General features: G+C 39.8%; 1 protein-coding gene and 1 non-coding gene across 17 annotated transcripts in view; one reads left to right on the forward strand and one right to left on the reverse strand.

Annotated features, from left to right (window-relative positions):
- picalma (phosphatidylinositol binding clathrin assembly protein a) overlaps positions 1–18,276 on the reverse strand; it is a 36,777-nt gene extending 18,501 nt beyond the window's left edge. For 13 of the 16 annotated variants that reach the window (XM_042430661.1, XM_042430660.1, XM_042430659.1 and 10 more), the window contains exons 1-10: positions 18,169–18,276; positions 17,741–17,976; positions 6,385–6,527; positions 5,981–6,056; positions 5,779–5,881; positions 4,872–4,965; positions 4,665–4,776; positions 3,230–3,336; positions 2,748–2,789; positions 293–378 (exon numbers count right to left, since the gene is read on the reverse strand). In XM_042430661.1, coding sequence (XP_042286595.1) covers positions 293–378; positions 2,748–2,789; positions 3,230–3,336; positions 4,665–4,776; positions 4,872–4,965; positions 5,779–5,881; positions 5,981–6,056; positions 6,385–6,527; positions 17,741–17,870 — 893 coding nt within the window. In that variant the 5' untranslated portion in view covers positions 17,871–17,976; positions 18,169–18,276. The remainder of the gene's footprint in view (positions 1–292; positions 379–2,747; positions 2,790–3,229; positions 3,337–4,664; positions 4,777–4,871; positions 4,966–5,778; positions 5,882–5,980; positions 6,057–6,384; positions 6,528–17,740; positions 17,977–18,168) is intronic. The other 3 variants (XM_042430662.1, XM_042430666.1, XM_042430650.1) reach the window with 2 other exon arrangements.
- A 1,085-nt stretch (positions 18,277–19,361) lies between these two features.
- On the forward strand, positions 19,362–19,433 carry trnae-cuc. The gene has a single exon. It is a non-coding gene; the product is annotated as a tRNA-Glu (tRNA).
- The last annotated feature ends 2,543 nt before the right edge of the window (positions 19,434–21,976 follow it).

A 21,976-nucleotide genomic window follows, 5' to 3' on the forward strand; every position in this document is an offset into this window, starting at 1 on the left:
AATTTATTACTACATACTTTACAACTGGACTTTGTTATATTTATTGCTTTACTACAGTGTAGTGTCAAAGTCGACTGGCAGCTTTACTCAGATATTTTTCTAATACTGAATGCAACATTAAAGGCATTCCTTTGACTGCTTTGTAAAACTAGGTTCATTTTTAGCATCTTCTATGCTGAAAAAACAGTCAAATTAGTCCAATGCTATGAGTTGCTGAAACAAACATGAGCCTCTACTCTGAGCCTGGATGGCAGGCAGCCAGATCCAGTGAACAGGGATGGAGCAAGCCTACCTGCTGGCCGCTGTTGAGTCTTTGACTTTCTTTCCCTCTAAAGAGGCCAAGTGCTGCTCCAGGGCATCCAGCAGGCTGCTGGGGGCCTAGTGTGAATGTCATTGACACACATTAAGTTTCAAATGCTGAGGAAAGCCTAATACAAGAGGTCTTCTGAAGAAAAGAAAAAGACACTGAAGCATGCCAAGTTATTGCCAAGAGTCCACAAACAGAGGTACTCTCAAATACAGAGACAGACAGAGAGAAAAGGTTCAGATACTTACACAAACCGTAAACTGAAAATGGAGAGATAGAAGGAAGGGAAAAATACAGAAAATAAAGGTGGTAATGGTGAGGATTTCATTGAGAAAACTTTTAGGAGAAAGCTGTCTATTTCTGGTTTATTTAATACAGCTACCAAGTTCTTCTAAAGGCGCACTGGACAGCAGAACCTCCAAAGAAGTCTATTTTGTATATAATGAACCACTTCAGCAGGTCCCTGGTCTATAGAAGATGGGCCTGTCATATCCCACACTAAAACTCTTGATTCACACCTTTATTTGCTGTACGACGTGCAAGGTCAGGAGTGAGTGTGAGTTGGAAGGTGTTTCTAAGTGCATTAGTGGGCACATGCATTGCCTGCCTAGCGTGCACAGCACTTGGTGTTAAAACTTGTTAGGCCTAAAGCTACAGGGGGTTAGCAGCCTGTGAAAGGACAGTAATAGCCAAATTTTGGAAGTTCATATTATGGAGGTCACTAAACCAATTAGAACACAGATCATGGCCCACAGCATATGCACTGAAAGCTTGCTAATATGCCTAGAGATATTACAGTGTGACAACATTACAGTATATTGTTAAAAAGTACCACAAGTTATATCTTACTAAGTTACTAAGAGTTTGTACAATAATGCAGAATTCTGTTATCATTTCTGTGACATCTCTCCAGAAATGAGACTCACTTGACGGACACTTGCATCCAACAGTGGGCCTAGTAGTGACGCCAGATAGAATAACACACGTAATAAAATAACCACACATTTCACCACCGCTCTACTTAACTGCTTACAATAAGTGGTTTAGAAATCTAAGTACTGGGCCAAGAAATCATTAGGTCATCTGGACTGTTCAGTTACCCTGTGAAGCCCACACAGATGTGTGTTACGTGACAAAAAAGAAGTTGTTGAGTTCTGCATACCTTTAAAAGGGTCGTTTCACCCAACTCACAGATTTGAATACAGATAGTTTGAAGTCTAAAGGTTTTGAGATATTTGCCTCGTTGAGACTGCTGCTGCCATCCAATACAATGGAGGTGAGTGGAATTTTGTTTGTGGTGTATAAACTCAACAGCAATCATCTTTCTACAACAAATGCAGCACAAATAAAATTGCATTCTTATGAGTTGGGAGTTGGAAAAGAATTCTCTGTGGCAGGTATTATAAACAGAGGTTCCCAACACGTTGTGCTCGGCAGATATTATTATAGTCACTATGTCATCGCAATTGTTATCGATACATCATTGTTAAAAATACAGACGGGCTCAGCATCAGATAGTGGCCGCAACACACTCTTTGTTTTGTCACATTATTTCTCTAAACAAAAGGCGGTGATGATGGACTGGTTGCCTCGCTGACTTTAATTAGAAGTCAGCTTGTTGTTGGAGGCGTGACACAGAGTGATGAAGAAGAATGCAGCACAGACTGCGCCAAGTTCAGAGTAATTACTGCAAAACTAGCCCATCACAGCCAGTGATATAGCTATTATTCAGCTTTTTGCCAAATCATGTCAATCAATCTTTATTTTTATATAGTGCCTCTGTGCAAAATAGCAGCACACAGTGAAAATAAATGGTAATATAAGGGAATGATAATATAGGAAATAAGAGACATAATAGAACAGAGAGACCAGTATAGTATATAGTTTCCTCCCACCCCTGTAGCAAGTGGAGGACCTCCTTGAAAACAAGATGGTGCATCTCAAGGGTTTTATCCTCTAATTCACTTTTGGAATAAATGTTCCGAGGCCCAGGGTTGGAAACCTTTGTCTTTAAACCTCAGCACATAAAACAGAAACTATCTGCATGAGTATATACCAGAGGGATTAAATGCCAAACTGTGATTTGGTGAATTGACCCATTGCCATAACTACAGTATTACACTAATACTAGCATATAACATGGTGGGAAGGCAGCAGATATTTACTGTTCACTCAAATGAGAATCAAAGTGTCATGTTAAGTTTCTCTGCTCTTCTAGGCTAATGTAGGTTGCACTGCATTCTTGAAATATAACCACATTAAGTATGAAATGTTAAATATATTATTAGTCCTGCAAAATTTGGCCATTTTCCACTTTTTAGTAAAGCAAAGCCAGCAAAAAGGTGAGAGGTGTGAAATTAAGGCAAGTTATTTAAAATAACTGCAAAACTGCCAAATGGTTATCTTAGATTTTGCATATAGGCACAAAGGAAACGCTTACCTGAGACAGATCTGGGATGTCCCCTCGATCAATTCCCACTTGCTGTAGAGAGAGAAAGACCATCAGAATGATCAGAATTTGGAGAGTACAAAATGATCCCAGACCTCTTACACTGGGGGTCTATCTGTACAGGTCAGCCAACCTTCCTTCTGACAGGTCAGAGGCTGCCTGGTTTTGAGGACCTGACATTGCTACAAGGAATGGAAAAAAAATTAATGATACCAACTTTTAATTGTCTTTCACCCAACCTGCTGAAAAAACTGAGAGAGAGGCAGAGAGAGGTGGAACTGAAATGGAACTTTTATCTGGTAATCACTGGATGTAATTCAGTGTAATCCTCAGTTTTATCAGTGATGTGTATGAACTACTGTCTCTACAGTCTACAGGGTGACAGCTGTCTCATGAATGGGTCCGACGTGCGTTGAGCAAACACTGCTGTCTGAAAGTAATCCTGGACTGGCTGCTCTGAGGTCATGACTTACCTCTGCAACTTTGAGGAACTCTGAGATTCTTGTCATTCGTGTAAGGAATTTCTTGTAGATGTCAAGGCCCTCTTTGCACTGGACTTTCTTCATGTCAAAGTATTTCTCTGTAAATGTAAAAAAAAAAAAATATTAGCACAACTAAAACATTCTGACAAATATTATCATTAATTTCTTCTTGGTTACAAAACTGTCATGGACCTGAATGCTCCTTTCAGTTCCTTCGGTTTTGTATGTTAATTTGAAGCTCTTCATTTTATATTTTTTAAAACACAATTTACAGTCTCAGACTTTGCTATGTGCATGTAGAGTTCAAGGCTAATTCCCATCATATGACGATGAGTATTGGGGTCTCTTGCACAGATACAGTTCTGATTACAACTACTACTACTGCTAACTAAGAACTGCCCAATCCCTGCAGTCTCTCCTGTTTCACAGCATTCAAACAAGGCTTACTGAACATCATCTTTTGTCACAAGAAGGTGAAACCAAGGTGGTTAGCTTTGCCCTGTAGAAGCGGAGCAATACATGCTCATCATGCTAAAACAGGAGAAAGCAAAGCTTGGTGCATATTAATTTTAGGTGAGGGTCAGGAAAGAATTCATGAGGTCTGCAGGAGAAATAGTTAGTGACAGCCCCCTGTAAACTTTCTTTGAAATAAGCTTGTTAGAGGTCTGCATTTTTCTGTTAATTAATGGCTTACATCAATTGTGCGGTGATAGGAATGCTAATGAACATCCTCTAAGCACATCCTTACTTTCAAAGCTGAATACAAAGTATTAAATAATTGCAAGGATTCCTGCAGTAATTCATTCAGTCTTTCACCCCTGGTCAACGTCCCTCACCATCTGCAAAGACCTTTTCAATCATAATGCACAGAACAGTAAGATATAATCCTAGGCCCTTTTAAGATATGGAATACATGACACTGCACGCTTCATCTATCTGTTAAAGTGATGTAAAGTTCCTTATTGCTTCATTCAGACATGACATTTATGGAAAGAGACACAATGCTTGAATTGCTGGTGCGTGAGAGGGAACAGAGGGAGAAAGAGAGATAGAGAGCTGTGAGTTAAAGATGTTATGATCAACAGGAAGAAGAGTTTTTGTTGCTCTTTCACAGGCTGCATCACTGATGGGTTTTACATCTTCTTTTACTGTTGAATTGAATGACAGGACGTTATGTTGGAACTCTGGTTTAATTCTTATTAGCTGACATACTGTATGTAAAGTGTTTTGCTGGATATTCATTTATTCATCCATGCACTTGGAATGAAAATTGAAAATACTGGTTAAGAGTGCTGGTTGTGCTGCTGTGTTAATCTTTCTATTAATCTGACATCAGATTAAGATAAAGGGGTGCGTGTCTGAAAGGAGCTCTACAGTCCAAATAGTGAATTTTCAAGGCTATACCAAGACAAAAGCTTGTTTTTACCCAGGAGGTTGATGATGCCCTCATTGTAGGCTGCGAACAGTCGGATGGCATCTTTGAACAGAAGCATGAAGGCTGCGTTGATCACACCGTTTGTCAGTTCGTTGGCATTGACCTGGAAGAGAGGTGGAGGTGTTGAGGACAGTCCATTAGTCAGAGACTAACAATAGATTCAAATGCCAACCAGCTCAGCTAATACTGAACACTCACATTGAAATCAAGTAACACATCCATCTGGTTTTGGATGATAGGGATGGTCTTCAGGAGCTTCTCTGTGTTCATGGTTCTCATCACTCCATCAGACCTGTAGAAAGAAAAAATGCTTTAACTAATTCACCATATACTTCATAGATGTCTTTGAGCATACTGACACCAATGAAAATTGGCTTTCTAGTCTTGTTTATTTGTCAATTTGAAGATTTTGTACTCTAAACAGGCGTGGTTGGTGGTTAACACCATATACATGCAGAACAAGTCAAAAACACACTTTCCCTTTCACTTGAATGAGAAAGTGTGTCTGAACTTTTGAACTTTTGACTTGTGCTGTATGTATCAGTAAGACATCTTGCAGTAGATGTAGTAGTAGTTTCACAATGTTTTGTTTCAACATGAACACTGCAATGCATAATGTCCAAATGCTAATTATTATTATCAGATTAGGCCCACTATGTACAGGTACACCACTTTAAAATGACAATGAGAATGAAAATATCCATCAAAAACTAGATTTTAACTGAAACGCCCCCCCCCCCCAAAAAAAAATGTTGGGAGTATTTTGTCTTTAAAAAAAGATGAAGTGATGATGTGAAGTGAAGTCAAATGAAGTGAGAAAAAAACAGGAACCTTTTCTTTCCTAATGGTAGTTAAATATTGCATATATCTGTTGAACTTACGCAACTTTTAACTAAACAGTCAATGTATTTTGCAGGAAATCAAACTATTGCAATGCTACCTTCCAGTATGACTCACTCCTGTGGTTGACACTGAGCATGTGTATCAAACAAGACCAAGTTTCTGCAAAGAACATCAAGCTTTGTGGCTCAGGTACAAGTCAACACTAATATCCAGTCAGTTAAAAGGAATTCCAAGAAAAAAAAAAAAAAAGAAACCTCCTTACCCTCTTTTCACTTTAGTGAAATCAAAAGCAACTTGTCTGTAGGACACAGCCTTCTCATTCAGGTAGCGGCTATACCTCCTGATGAACGTTGACATGTCATAGCCTACATTGAAAAAAAAAAGAAGTGAGGGGTCATGTAAATGTCATGACACTTTTATATTATTTGAGGATTAGTTGCATGTGTACAGTGTAGGCGATATACCTTGTAGGCCACTTTTATCCAAAAAATTGCTGAGGTTGAATAGTGTGTTCCTTGAAGCCAGATACTGTATAAATCTCTGCAAGAGAAACAGTGTATGAGGACATATGTATGCTTGCACAACAAGTGGTGTTTACCACATGTCAGGCTTCTAACCAGCTAACTGTTGTGCAACGAAGAGCTTCACTTGTGAGCATGTAACATTTAGTGTACTACTACACCAAACTATCTCATGCAACATACTGTGTGTTGTATGTATTATAACGTGCATGGAAAGGGGTGAAAACTTTATCAGATTATTATTAGGTAATTAAACAAATATCTCCTTAATCCTTTATGTTATTCCCATCCAATCTCCAGGATTTATAGCTCAAAGTGGAGAGAGCAGCTGTTATTTGAGTCCTGACCTCATTGCCGTAGACCATCAGATGGTGTGTGGCGGTGAGGGACTTGAAGACAACCACCCAGCTGGTGTTGGTGGTCCTCTCAAACAGTGTGTCAGCCAGCTGAGGGATGTTCACATTCATCTCATTTGTGCACTGAATCAAGTCTGAGGGAGAAGGAGAGAGAGAAGGAGGGGGGGGGTGGATCGATGAGCCAATGTAGTACTGAAGCAATCAATGCGCAGCACCTCAGAGGAAGCACACAAGTTTCCTACTCAGCAGTAGCAGAGATTTTCTCCATGCAGCTTCCTCATTTTTTTTTTTTTATCTGTTCATAACAACATGTTGACCCAACTGATGAAATACTGGAGGGCAATGGATTGCTGGTGATTCAGAGTTCAGGTAAACAGAGACTTTTGGCACAAACAAACAGTTCTAGAAAGGGGCGGTACAGGAATACGTGACAAACTTTGCGGATGTTCTTATTATCATTTTGACCTCTGATCAGTGTTCGCCTTTTAAAAAGATAACACCAAATTCAACAGATCAGAAAATACGGGTGAAATTTAGAGATGCGGGTGACAAAAGTCTTTTGGCACTGAGGTGTGTAGCTTTACTTCAAAAAGTAAAATTTCATTAATATTCACACACACACGCGAGAGGGCATGCCTCTGATATGAGGACTGACGGGGCATACATCCTCAGTGTGGCTGCCATGGCACCGCGCCACGACCATCTGGCCTGAAGTGAAAGCAAATGCCTCCTGGTTCCTCTTTCCATCAAGGCCATGGGACTGATCAATGATGCCAGACCTCATCAGACCGCCCATATATCTTCACACACACACACACTCTCTCTCACTGCTGTGTGCCCATTATTCATCGCACATCTTGCACTTGATAGTAACCAATGGTGACCTTTTGTACTCAGTGGTAAGAGAAAAACCTAATTTAAAAAAATCTACTATGTAGAAATCTGGTCGTTTTATATCATGTTTGATATTCTAGATTGAGCCAATCTTCTCAGAAGAGTTTTTGAAGCCTTTGATGTGATGAAAATGACACAAATGAATGTTGAAGTGAGAATGGAAACAGACGACAGAAATGGCAAACAAGAAACAAAATGAGACATATCCTTCTGACATGAAGCCAAATTCAATCCTAAGCAGTAAACTGACAAATACTGAACAATGTCATCTGAATTCTACTGACCCATCAGATATGATCATATTATCATATTTTGATGAGGTGTCAAGGAATGTCTTCATTTTGTCCTCTTCCAGAAAATCACGTGACTGACTAAATGTTGAGAATGATCCCAGTTATCCAATATTCATATCCATCAGATGCCAAAGAGGCTTGGCAGACAATATAAATAAATATTTAAGTGAATTTTAGATTTGAAGGGTGATGAATGATCCTCTCCTGGCCTTACTGATCCTTTGAGATGTGAAATGAACCTTTTATTTTACATCCCCATTCCATACATGCCTTTTATTGACTGAGGGACTACTGTGGATTAAATTCAATTGAAAAAAAGTACCAAAATGTGTTAAGAGTAACAGTATGGGTTTTAAGTAACATACTATAAACTGAATAACTGTCAGATCTTGAGCAAACATCTTGCTAACTGTCTCACTCTCCAAACCACATCAGTATCATGTTTAAGTTAATAGTTAACATTAACTGTTGTGTAGGAGGCAGCGGTGCAAAGCATTGAGGCCTGTTTACATGGGTGGTCTATGAATCTTCCTCAGTGTTTGTTGAAAGCCACACAAAAGGCTTTTTGCTTTTGACATACACAATAGGCCACCCATGTGACAACAAAAGCCTTTTCAGACGTGACTGAAATGGCTGTGGGGAGTAAGCGACTCGCCACCAACTTTCTCCACTGTTGCTGAAAGACGGATCATAACAATCTGCAGCTCTCGCTCTGGGGATAGACCAGTTATAATACTCTAATATATATTAGACTGAAGCCACTGAACTCATCATCACACACAGATACTGACATGAGAGGTTCAAATAGGAAAGTAAAGATATGGAATCTATCAAAAATTCCTGCAAGTGTCCTTCAGTTATTGGTGTTCAGTTAAAATCTGTCTCATGTGGGCTGATTCTCATTCCATGTTTGCATATATCATGGCCTGTATAGCACGTCAGTATACTAATGTTAGCATTTAGCTCAAAGCACTACTGTGGCTCACACAATACAGCTTATATCCCATCAGATGGACACAGTGATGTGGGTTAGGGGTCTATATGTATGGGCTAACGTGTATCAGCCCACCCTCCTCATGACCAGGGTTGGATGCGGGTTGGAAGCTACTCGACTGACCTGGCGTTGCTACCAGGAATGGAAATAAATTCAATGATACCGACTTTTACATGTCATCTAACCAACTTCCCGAAAAAAAGGGGGGGAGAGAGAGAAGAGAGAGTCTGTTGCCTGAAAGTGGTATGATCAGTTGAGTCCATCCTGACAATGTAGAGCTGAACCTGACAAGCTGAGTCTGAGATGTCCTTGAATGGCCCATGTACAGGCCCTTCCATTTTTCATATCATTCATTATTCCATGTTGTTCTCTGTGGTTGCCTTAGAAATTTGCTAGTGTGGCTATATTTGCTGGGTTTAGAGGTCAGGAGGTTTAAGATTACGCACAACATATGCTTTGTATTTTAATAATGATAAAAATAAACGAGTGAACAGACAAGCTGCAGTGCATTTTAAAATGATTAAGTTTCATGCATGAAAAAGAAAGAAGTGATTGACAGCAAGTGGCTGGTGAAGTTGCTGTAAGATAGTTTATGGCAAGTCTGTTGTTAAGAGTGGGAATGATCTCTAATGACATGTAACCAGTATGTTTGTAAAAGGTTCAGATGAAGGATAAACCTCTTTCAAGACACACAAATATATGACCCAAGTGGTGAAAAAAAGACATCAGGTAAAAAGCAGCATCCAAATAAACAGCATGACTGAACAGAAAACAATGTATTGTCATCAGTTCAACTAAGAAGAAGTCTGGACATGAGTTTGGTCATTTCTACTGAGGACTGCTTTGACTTACTAACTGAAACACAACAATCTCTAATGTGTGTGAAACATAACACAACAAACTAGTCATGACTCCGGTTCATCAGGAATGAAATCTGCTGCATGCACGTGCATGAATTACATGATATGAATGAAAAGTTTCTGTTTGTTCTGGTGAACAAGAAGAGCACTTTGCATCGCTGCTCACGGTCAGAGACCTGTTGCTTGTTTCCTCTACCTCCCCCGTCTCTGCTGCTAAATGCTGCTGACTGGGTTGGGCTACCTTGTGGTATCCAGAGAACGTGTCACACTTACTGTTTGTGAAACGTGTGTATTCGAAACCTACTCAGTTCCTTAAAATCTGCTGTGAAACAGAACTGAAATAGTTAAAAGCTACAGCAAGATGTCTTTTCTTTGAAGGCAGCTATTCTAAAAATTAACACCCTTACCCAATAATTTCCAAAGAAAACATTAACACAGCTCTTGGTGAAATTCCCTCTAAAGTTTTCTGTCAGCAAAATTCCTGAGACACAGTACGCCAGATAAGACAAAAAGACATTATTTCCTGCTCTCTCTCAGACGTTGGCTAGGCCACTAGAAGCACACATTAAAATGTCACTAAATGCACTGTAACAAGAAGCTTATGAACCCACACACAATCTGTGGGCTGGAATGGCCTGAATACATTTTAGCTGGCCAGCAAGCTCATTTAAGCTGTACATTTTTTAAGGCCTGCCAGCAGTCCTCACCACAACAGGCCTGCATTACAAATCAAACACACGGCAGTGCTGAGCATGGGACAACTGCAGACAAGCATTAACCCACAACTCCATGGTTTTTTTATGTCAACTTTCACTTGTGACCCAGATTTAAACTGATGCAAGTCTTCTCTCTCTCTCTCACTTTCTCTCTCTCTCTCTCTCTCACACACACACACACACACACACACACACACACACACACACACCCACCCCTGTTTGTCTGGGATAATTTACACTATCATGCTGAGGAAAGGAAGATAAATAAGGAATGAATTTAAAAATGTCCTAAATAAACTTAAGGTTAGAGGGTTAGGGTTGTGTTTCTGTTTTATAAATGGTTTGTTTACTAAATGATGGTGAATTAACATCAGTCTATTATTTCACTCATATGGTACACAGGCATATTGGAGACTTATGAGGTAGAGTGATACAAGTGGGGACTTTTCTTCAAGTTCAACTAGAGTGAAAAGTGCAGAGGGGGAGCATGATAACATTTATTAGTGACCTGATAATAAAGCCCTGAGCAGAGAGAATACCGACACATTTAATATAGCACCTTATGGCAGGAAAGCTCATCGGGTAGTCTGCATCTTGGTGAACATTTTCAGCGTTTAACAGCTATTTGGCAGCTATGTCACCACAAAATGTGAAAGGTCTAGAAAACGTGATGTACAACAGGAAGTCAGAAGTAAAGCGAGGCAGCTGGTAAGAGCTTATTTGTACGATGCAGCACCAGATTCTCTGGTTTTGGAAAGACTTGTGTCCATGGAGGATTTCCAAGTGGAGTAACATGACAGGGTGGAGGATTTAAGTAGCTCAGCGAGGACGGCTGCATTATCAGATGGAACTGACTGACTGTCAACTGAGAACATGAGAGAGGAAATGATGAGTAAACTATTTTGCAAAGAGGAAGTATGAGGTATGCAGTGCTGTTATGCAATGGATTCACAGTAATTGTGGTCTAAGTTAACACTGGAAAAAAGACGTATTGTTCTGCCTTACCGCATATGACATGCCTTAATGGATATGTGGCTTAAGTGTTAGGGCAGAGGTCTCAATAATAAATCTGATTTTGTATAAAGCATCATGATGAAGGATGACACAGCTGTCTGACATGAATTATTAGCAAAACCATAAAGGAAAATGCACCACACAATTACCTCACGTTTGCTGTCAAATGTAGACATGTAGTCTTTGTGTTTAAGCTGCTAGCCTAGAAGATTATAGTTATTACTATAGTATATATTAACACTTTCAGAAATAACACGACAAAGAAAACGTCTAATGTGATGTAACATGACTCCTAATGGCCACTAGGATCACACAGGCTAACTCTGAGAGTGAGTGTGAAGAGAATGAATAAATTTAAATATAAGTTTGCTTTTCTGGCTTCAAGAGGGGCTTTATATCTTAAGGAATAGCTGCATCTTTGATCTGAGTGTTGTAAAAACCAATATCATTCTCTTGTGATCTTGATCTCTAACGGCAAAGTGAAACAACAGATGTTATACCTTCATTTGAAATCAAATAAACAGTTATTGTATGAATTAGTCAAATCCCAATAAATGCGTTAAGAGTCAGGTTCAAGAGGTTTTGTGATTCAAGTGCATCTGCTAAGTAAGAAGCTTCATGAAACAGAGCCCACAACACATCAAATAAAGTTGGTTCAAAAAGATCGCTAGATACCGAGCGGCAAAACATACAGACCACCAGGGAGGAGAGACTATACAAGCACTCACTGACTTTTAATTAGTGATCTGTGGTGCAAATTGCTGCTTTATGACATAGTAGTGCCCACTTTAATTTAAGCTTTTACTATGGCAGCTTTGCTAAATGTGTGTACTTCCTTGTCTGGATAACGCCCAAACAATTCTCAGTTAGATGAATCTCAGACTCTTAAGACAACATGATGATGACATGTCTGAGATGTCGAGGGCATTCCAGTGTGGCTGCTGGGATCATGTATACTTGTAATCAGCAGTATAATTGCCAGGAAATGCATCAGAAGTATCCCCGCCAATCTCACATCTGATCAGCTCAGCTCCCTTGTACTCTGGGAAGGGGTTGGGTTATGTAATGACTTCCTGTTAGCCGTTTACCCTTGGCAATCCAAGGCTTGCCTTAGGAGTTACAGGAATACTTCCTGCTTCAGGAAATGTCTATCCCCTTAAAATCCAGTTACTCTGAACATGATGAGGGTTAAAGCACGCATGGAACCCCTGAAAGTACACCAACACCAGTGCAAACCTCACAGATGCTTCCTGAGGTTTCATTGGAGAGCTTGCAGGAGACAGGCTAGAGGTGTGTATGATGGGGTAAGGGTCTATGCTGAACCCCTTCTTGTCATATTTCTGTCATGAAACATTTTGTGTCCTTAGAAATAATGTACAAAACTGAGAAAAAGCTGAACACGGATCTGATTAACCAGCAGTTTCCAAGAATCAGTTGAGAGACAGGTGTCACTTGTTGACAAAGACTTTTCCACTACAGAACGTGCCACTGAATCTCACAGGCCTTTCAGAGCCACAGTGGGCTCCATTCAGCTCAGCTGGTGGACAGGGCGCTTTTTAAGGGCCGTCACTTGATGCCACTGCAGTCACATGCTCCTTGTGCGGCACTGCACTCTGCATGGAGGGGGGGGGTGAAGCTATAAGGCAGGGCCTCTGGGAGGGTGCAAAGGTACAGATGTACAGATGTACAGGTACAGTGTGCCTGCTGTTATAGCTCAGATGTACAGACAGACACGGCTGAGCTTCCAGGGAATGGACAACAAGCAGCACCCAACATATTATAGGACCAGAGATATGCAAGCAGGTGACACATCTTCATCGCAAAGCACTCATATCACCATGATGCCTGAATGTGTCTCACCGTAAAATCCTGTTTCAGTAAATACTAACTAATGGAGTAATACATTCTGAAAATACAGTTTCCTAAGACCTTTAAATCCTCTGCTCTAAACATTTCACCTTTCATTAACACATTTCACTGAATCTCTTTTAGAAACCTACTTAACATCCACAGTTTATGCACATCAATAAACTCAGGGTCTTATAATAAACAGTTTTACAGGACAAAGAAGTCCAACCACAGTCAGCCTCACACACAATCCCACTAGTCAACAGTTAAATGCTGTCAGAGAACCAGATAAAAACCAAAACCACCATCCAGCCATCCAACTCAAAACAAGTGAGACATGAATGAGAACTTTCAAAGCTTCACAGTTTCATTCCATACAGATATGCATGTGGACCAGAGGTGTGTGTGTAAGACTGTCACTGGAACCCAGTAACCTCATGGGCTACAAACTGTAGCAACCAGTGAACAAATGGTTCAACCAGAGATGGATGAGAGGAGACTTTCTCAACATTGTTTGCCTTTGACATGATCTCTGTCTAGCCAGTCAATGTATTAGAGATGTTTTTACACAAAAACAGATCATATTAGGTTGCACACATTGCCACCTGTTTGGGTTTGGATGATTGATAACAGTCTCAATCATTAATGAGCCATGACATAGTAATGGAAATAAACAATGAGCATATTAAATACACACATCATATCAGCAGAGCACATTGTATGCTAGCCCTCTGCACCCTGTAACAGGAAGTGGTGTAAATGTCTTGCTGGAGGTGTTTAACCTCTGATAAACCTCTAATCACCAACTGCTTCTACACATGCAGCCTTTGACAAAAATCCCAGAGAAGAATCTGCTGGGTAAGCATCGTATCTGTATGAGCTGTGTCTCTTGAGTAAAACAAAGTCATCACATTATCAGAATAAGGAGGACAGCTCAAGAACACTCTTACTGCTGTAACACATTCCCTCTGTGTGTCAACTAATCACAATATTCAAAAGGAAGTGGTATATCCCGTTGTATTTCACATCTGCCTGCAAAAATTCCCCAAAATGAGAAGTTCATGTTGAGCTGCGTACAACACTGTTTCACCCACTTCTCTGATGCAAAGTAATAACACTATCAAATGATTAACTATACAGGATGTCTACTCTTAATATCCAGTGAACTCTGCATCCACCAAGACTTTATGCCAGATTGAAGACCATGTGACGCCAACACACACCTGGTACCTGCAGCTTCTAAGTTATGCACCTTGCACCAAATGACATAACAGAGCACATTCATGTAAACCCAAAAAAAAAAAATCTTCCTAGAATTTCATCGTTCTCAAGATGTTTATGTCAGAAGCAAAGGTCCACCGCCACTGCTGACTTCATATATTCATTACCTCATGACAGACCTTTGAGCTGTTAAACAGCAGCGTGCAATGGACTTTACATAATGGCAATTAACCTGGACAAATGCTGCCATGCACTTGAGCTGCCCAATTTTCAACAGCAACTCTCAGCGGAGGAAATGCCGTACGTTACATAACTGTGGAGCTAGAAAGACTACATGTCCAAAAGTCAGTGGTCTCATACACACTGCTGGAGTGTAAACTGCACTCAAACCAACTTAGTGCAAATTTTCCCAAAAGTCATTTTGCACTTACTTGAAACAAACATGCGAGTAAATAAGCTGACGCCGGCAGCAGAGGGTGATTGGTTCAGCCTTTACGTCTCTCTGTCTGGTAACTGCAGTCTCTTTAAAGTTATGTGACTGAGTTTATCTAGCGTACCAGTGCTAAAGAATGTGAACCGTGGTCCAATGCAAACTCCATGGAGACTGTGCACAGGGTCATATCTCACCTGCAATCCAGACAGTGGGAACACACGGATGGTAGCTAGACACATCAGAGCTATATCAGGCTAAGTCAGGAAACTCCAAACACAAGTGCACCCTCCAGCCCTCTTTAAATACCTCAAACCTGAGTGAGATTCCTGCTTGTCAGTCAGTCTCCAGATTACCGTAAGGAGAAGCTTCAGTTCAACGGCTCCACTGAGAAGACACATATTACCTGGTTGTCTGGAATCCAGAAGGTCACTGGGACAAGGCGTCATCATTTCATACTCCGTCAGCTGTAAGCTGTGGTTATTCAAAGTAAACCCATGTGTTTCAACATCAAACATGGAGCTCCATGCTCAAGCCAATCCTAAAAATAGGAGGTAAACGGAAGTGGATTCCACACCGTGCCAAGGGGCTTTCTGCACTAAGCAATAAACTGCTTGTAGCTGAGCCAAATAATACAACAGAACAGACAAGTGTGATGCAACACATCTGATCCATTTTTCAGTTTCTCACAATAATAACTGTTTACGCTTACTGATCATACCACCATTCAAACTACAGCCAACTGCCATAAGAATACTTGAATATAAATATTTCTTTGTGTCTGACAGGCATGTCATTGAGAACCTCATAGCATGTACCTGACAAGCTTACTGATGACTTCTATTCAAATTCAGCTGCAATGACCAATTTGCATAGTAGGTGCACTGCATGTTTGCTCTCTGTGGACCAAAGTGCTGCTAGGTTCTGGTGCCTGGTGCGCTTTATTTCATTTGCAAGACATATAGAAGTAGGCCAAAATCTGATATAGTCTGTCCCTGAAGGGGAAAAAAAACAGCTGAATGGAAACAAAAAAAACTTGTTTGAAAGATGAGTAATACACACAGTTAGCAAATACCTGCAGGGCTAAAAATTGTCACAACTAAAGACATTGAGACCTTAAGTGTCAACATATGGCCTCAATTTGAAAAGATCATGTAGGTGTGGACTACTTTTCATTTGTTTCTATCACATGGAGAGAGCAGCATATTGACTAGTCCAGTTCTCTGAAAGAACACATTTTTACGTTGGACACAGGGTTAACTTAGCTGTGATGACCATCCGTTGTAGTTCTACATCAAAATGACCCGATGAAAGTAACAAAAAATAATCTACAACACAACTGAACCATTACCATAACTATGTAGCTGCATACAGCTGAAGCTACTTTTGGTCAATGTGCTTCCATTTTCAAACCATATATTAATTTTAAAGAACTTTACCATGATTAGTGAGAGGAGAGAGAGAGAGTGTTGTCCTGTCATACTACTTTTATATCTATGCAAAAAAAGGCAGTCAATGCACACAGTGTCCTTTCCTCAACATATTCACCCAAGCCAAAAGGAAGTTGCATTGAGTATACAGAGATCAAGTTATTGTTGTGTGGTCTGGCTACATACTCTTTTCCTGCACTGCACTGAAAGTGCTTATTTCTTTTGGTGTTAAAGCTCAAATATATCAAATAGGCTGTACTTTGTTTGTCTTTACAACTTCTAGCCAGGCAAAACAACAGACCTCTCATTTACAAGTCTATCTTCAGGGAAAATGTGTACGTGAATTAATAAACTACCTGAGACAATGATTAAGATCACAGATAAAACACAAGATGTCAGATCATAAATGTTAGTAGATATTCAAACAGGGAAAAAAAAAAAGATTTGTGCTGATTTTGGCTACACAAGGAAAGGCCAACATATGATCTGTTTGACTTGGAAGCCCCTGATAGCAGCATGGATGTCTGGGAAAAGATTAAGACTCAAACATGACCCAAAGGTCAGAAAGTGCAAAGGCTGTGTCAGCTGGATAGTTAACATAGTCAAACCTCTTCAAAGGCACTATAGGAATATGATCCATCTGAAAGCTGGATGGATCTCCCTATTAACAACAGCTCAACAACTAAAATAACCTTATTCTGAAACAAAGTCATAAGGGATCCGGTCATGACACTGCTGAACATTCATTTGCGTGTGTGCTCTTGATAAATCTGTATGATCAGGTCCACAACCCTAAAACCACTTCCTCAAACAGGAGTGGACTCAACAGGCACATACCCACTGTATGCTTCTGAGATTCAGCTGATGTCAATCCTGGAATACACTTAAAAAGCAAAGTCTAACAATACTCAGCTCATTGGAAGTGCTTCTGTTGTTACACTTAACTTCAAGTCTTATGTTAGGAGTCAATAATAGTCAACTCAATTAAGGTAAAGTTACATCGTGCATCAAGCAGCAACTGTTTCTAATTCAATGTACATTTACCTGTTGCACTGTATGATAGTAGGACTTAAAGGCCATTCTATGTAGGAAAGTGTGCCTTGTTAGTTAAATGTCGAGTTGACTCATAACAATTCAGACTTAGAGTATTATTTCGTGCACTATAAAAGGTAGCCTTTTCAACTACGTAAGTTCACTTATTTCTGTTTCCTTCCTGGATAAAACTATTTAGGTATGAGTAATGCTCAAGTTCATACAGTGGCTGTCTGGAGGATGTGGTTAATCATTTCAAAGAGAAAAAGTTAAAGCCTTCGCGTTACAACGATTTAGCATTAACAAGGGTCCAAGCTGCTAACACTGAATATATTTCATGAGCAAACAGCTTGTCATATCAAAACGGTTAATGTTACCCATACTACCTTACTATCTAGGATGAGATTAATGAATTATATATATACGTATATATATACATGAATGCCTGTAGAAAGTCGTATATCTGTATTCAATAATAGACTACCACAGTATGGCTAACGTTACACTTCCACAGGCCTCAGAACCACACACAGCATTCAGATTCCGACGTTAACTCAAAAGAGAGCGAATTGAGATATACAGCCATGTCAATAACCAATAAATCAAGATACTCACAATCCAAATGTTTCTTTTTTGGGCCCATTATTTCATGTGTGGTCGCCTTGCACACAGTTTTGGAAATCGCCGACCCGGTGACACTGTGCTGAGCGGCGGTTATCCTGTCTGTAATGCTCTGTCCAGACATCCTCTATCAGCTCAAATAAACGGTCACCGTTACAGAAACGTTTCCAAATCCAGCAGAATAGCCTGGCTTTTGTGTACGGTGTCGGTCTTCAAAAGCTCTGTGCCACCTGACAACAGTGGAGACAAGAGAGAGAGAGAGAGAGACAGAGACGAATAATGAGACGACGGCAGGCGTTATATTTCGCTTGTAGGCTAGCTAGCGAGCTAACTTATGAGATATATTCACCCACATGACTTTAGTTAAAGACAATTAAACTGCAGTAAATACTATACATAGTTTATGACTGTAGGATACGAACCCAGTCTTTTAATCGATCCCACACGTCTACGGTCTGCTCACCTCTTCCCCTACAAGTCTTTCTCACATACCGGAGCAGACAGACAGAATAAAAATAGAAGCTACTTCCGGACAGGAGTTTTCACGATAAAAGCTATACTTAGTGAGCCGTGCTGAGACGCATGATGTACGATTGTTATTATCGGAGTGGATTTTCATTCAATTAAATGCAGGTAAACATCGACTTTAGATTGAGATAAAGGGGAGCAACCACTACAAAGGATAAAATATACTTTATTAAGATACTGTCGGGTATTGAGAATTCAGTCCCTAATAACGCTTCCCTGCAAATGAAGCTATGGACAAAAATGGGTTGTTGCAGCTGCAAATAGTGCATGCCTACAAATATATGCCTGCTGAAACTAACAGTCAATCATTTAAACATACAAACAACTCAGGAAGATATCTATTGTGTTTTAATGTCATTAATGATTAAATTCAAGCCTTTGTTTTGGAGTCCAATATGTCAGTTCCGGGATTTTTGTGGTTAAGTGTGGGTATCTTGATGCGGCTCTCGTTCTCGCTTTCTTTGGTTCCCACGCTGAACTCCGTCCAGTGTTTTTTTACAGCGCCTCCCCCTGCTGGGTTTAAATCATCGTTTAAATGGACCGAAGGTTTTGGAGGAAAATGGCGGGTCTATTTCCTGGCCAGCACTGACCTCTCATAACTTTTGCACACGATGCACAAAATAGCTGTGTAGATGACGGCCTCCCGCTGTGAGGTGTGTGTGGGTTTACCTGTCCTCCGCCCTGTGTGTGTCTGATATTCATTCCTCTCACACATGGCTTATGTGTGCCTTTTGTATCCATCGTTAAATGCTGTTCAACATGTACATAGGCCTATTGGCTTTAGTGACAATTATAATAAACTTACAATAATGGCTAACACAAATCAAATACTTACTGAAAGTCAAATATGAATTTCATTACTTATACTATATTTTCATGTTTACTTGTAACTTGTGTGTCTTTTAGTATCCATATCATTATTACTTAAGATTAAACGGTCATTATATTTATATTAGGTAGGATTTTCACAAGGAATGTTATGAAAACTCTTTACTTTGAAATACACGCCTATTTATCTTATTGATGGGCATCATTTATCACATATTCACAGTGTGATTAGAACAAATCATATATGATGTTATCGCAGTCCCTGGTGGTCTAGTGGTTAGGATTCGGCGCTCTCACCGCCGCGGCCCGGGTTCGATTCCCGGTCAGGGAACAGAGATTTTCTCGCTCTTAATGAGCCCTTGAACAAAACGAATTTCACTTCAGGAACCAGCGATGCAATTATGACATGTTTCCATACAGCACATTCCCCACTTCGTGAGGGTCATCTGCCCTTGCTCAATGCACAGTAACGTGACATGTAGCTGCTATTACAGCGCTACTCGATCTCTGGAAAGTGCTTTTATTCTGTTTTGCATGTCTAGTGATGGAGCTATTTTGGGATCCACTGGAAAATAGGAAGAGAAGCGCATGTTTTATTGACATGATCAAAAAAGTCAGGCAAAGAATAATTTTTTTTAGCAGGCATTTGAGTCATCAAGCGATCTGTTCAGGGTGTTTCCTGCATGGAGGCCTGAGAGTGGGAATCATGTGAGAAGCAGCTGGTAGAGTACAATAATTGAATCACTGTCAGCGTTGACTCAGCTCCTGTGCCTCTTCCCATAATTACCTCTCAGTAATACGGATATCACAGAAAACTTCCTCTTTTAGCTCCCCAGCAGTTAACACTTTGCTGGCTCTCATGCATAGTCAAGATTTAGTTCTGGTATTTCCGACAGCACTTGAACATGCTCTCCTCTCCCCCTCACTTGATTTCGTATAACTTTGAGGACATCTAGTGGTCGACATTTATAATGATAGATTTCATGGGTTTTTTTGTTTGCTTCTTTGTTTCCTTGTGTGTTTGTTTCTTGATCTTGGTTGACAAAATCAAGTGTTGTGAACAAACATTTTTGTGGACATCTACCAAACATCAGAGTCAACTTACAATCTATTTCTGTTTCTATGTCAGTGTTTTCTTACATTTCCTTGAGTTTCTCAACGAGTGTTGTATGTGGGTACAAAATGGTGAATCTGGAAGAAAGCCTGTACTCTTTTAGTCAGTGAGACAAAAATACACACTATCCTGTCCCAAGGTTGGGGCTGCTTGCTTCCAACCGAAAACTCTGTAGAGATGCTTAATCGTCCATCCTCACAAGCATCTAAACCATCTACACCAGCATGAGCAGGACAGCACCACTTAAGCCAGTTTCATCAACAGATTGAATGTTTTGTTGTTCATTTGATGAGTTTCTGTCACTATGAAATTGTGTCCCAATCAACTTAAGTTGGGAAATGGAGACTTTAATAATAAATTTATAATGAATTCTACACTTTAGTGAGGAATGATGACATCTATCACCTGTAGAAGCAGGCATTATTTAGCAAATATCCTTTTATTGATATGAAACTGTCTCCATAATATAAAAAATGCGAGGCTGCAAGAAAGCTGTTTGCATAAGAGACCCACTGACAATCATATTCAGTCAAATCAGTAATAAATGAATGACTTGGCCAATAAATCATTTCAAATGTTTTATTTTAAAAATCACCTATTGCCCAGTTGTATTATAATGATACAATGATAATGTAGTAAGAGTCTGTGTATTGTCATTGCAGGCATCTAGATTGTTAGATATGAGTGTGTTGAGAAATTCACTATTACTGCATCTGATGAGTCCATCACCCTTGACAAAATTAAGTAAACATGGCTGTTTATTGCATCTCATCATCACCTACTCCTATTTCATCTCTTTATTTGATCATTGACTCAATAAGAGGGGGAAATTTACAATTACGATGTATGCATGCCATGATTATTAGCACAGACACCTGTACATCATGAAGAAAATGTAGTTTATATTCAAACTTGACCTATCTACTCATGAGTGTATTCAATGCCACCAAATTGACAACTGATACATGATACATGACACATGAGAAACATGTGCTACTAAAAGTATTAATTCTAATTTTATATCTTGTCCATGTTATAGTTTATTTCAGCATATGAAATTCTGATTTACTGTGGTCATGTTAGAAAGGCTTTTCGTTTTTCCTGCAACAGCTATATTGCTCAGACAGAGACTCCATCCTCCTCTGAAGAATGTATTTGTCATGTATATAAAGGCTATGTCACCAGGGAGGACAAGCTTATACGGGGATACTCTCTGAGGGACACTGAGAATGATGCAAAGACTTGGTTACTTGTATGCATGCCAGGTGATGACATTTTAGCCAACAAAAGCAGAGAGACCTGCCCTTTCATTTCGTCAAAGACGCAAAATTATTTGTGTGCCACTCAAACTGCTAAAGAGAGCTCAGTGTGACGGCACCCAGTCTAGATTGATTTCACTCCAGATAAAGGATCCTCAGATCTTTTTCTGCCGAGAGAGATGATCACTTTTATCATAGTTTGAACGAAATACCAGAGTTTTGAAAGATAGGCTGATTTATTGTCTTCTGTGACCTTATTAAGTGGCATATTTCCACCAAAACTGAGGCCATTGATACATTTGACCTACTAACATTATCATTTTATATACAGTACGGCAATGTAATTTGTCAAACAGAAGGAAGTCATTCTGACCTATATGTCTATGTAGTGAAGGGATCTAACACGCAATGCAAGAAAGACAGCTGGATGTTCATGATTCAAAGCACGATCATCTTTACTTTACAAACCCACTGTCGCTTTGCTGACCTCCCATAAGATCA

The sequence above is a fragment of the Thunnus maccoyii genome, chromosome 13 (assembly GCF_910596095.1).
Source record: "Thunnus maccoyii chromosome 13, fThuMac1.1, whole genome shotgun sequence".
Taxonomy (NCBI): domain Eukaryota; kingdom Metazoa; phylum Chordata; class Actinopteri; order Scombriformes; family Scombridae; genus Thunnus; species Thunnus maccoyii.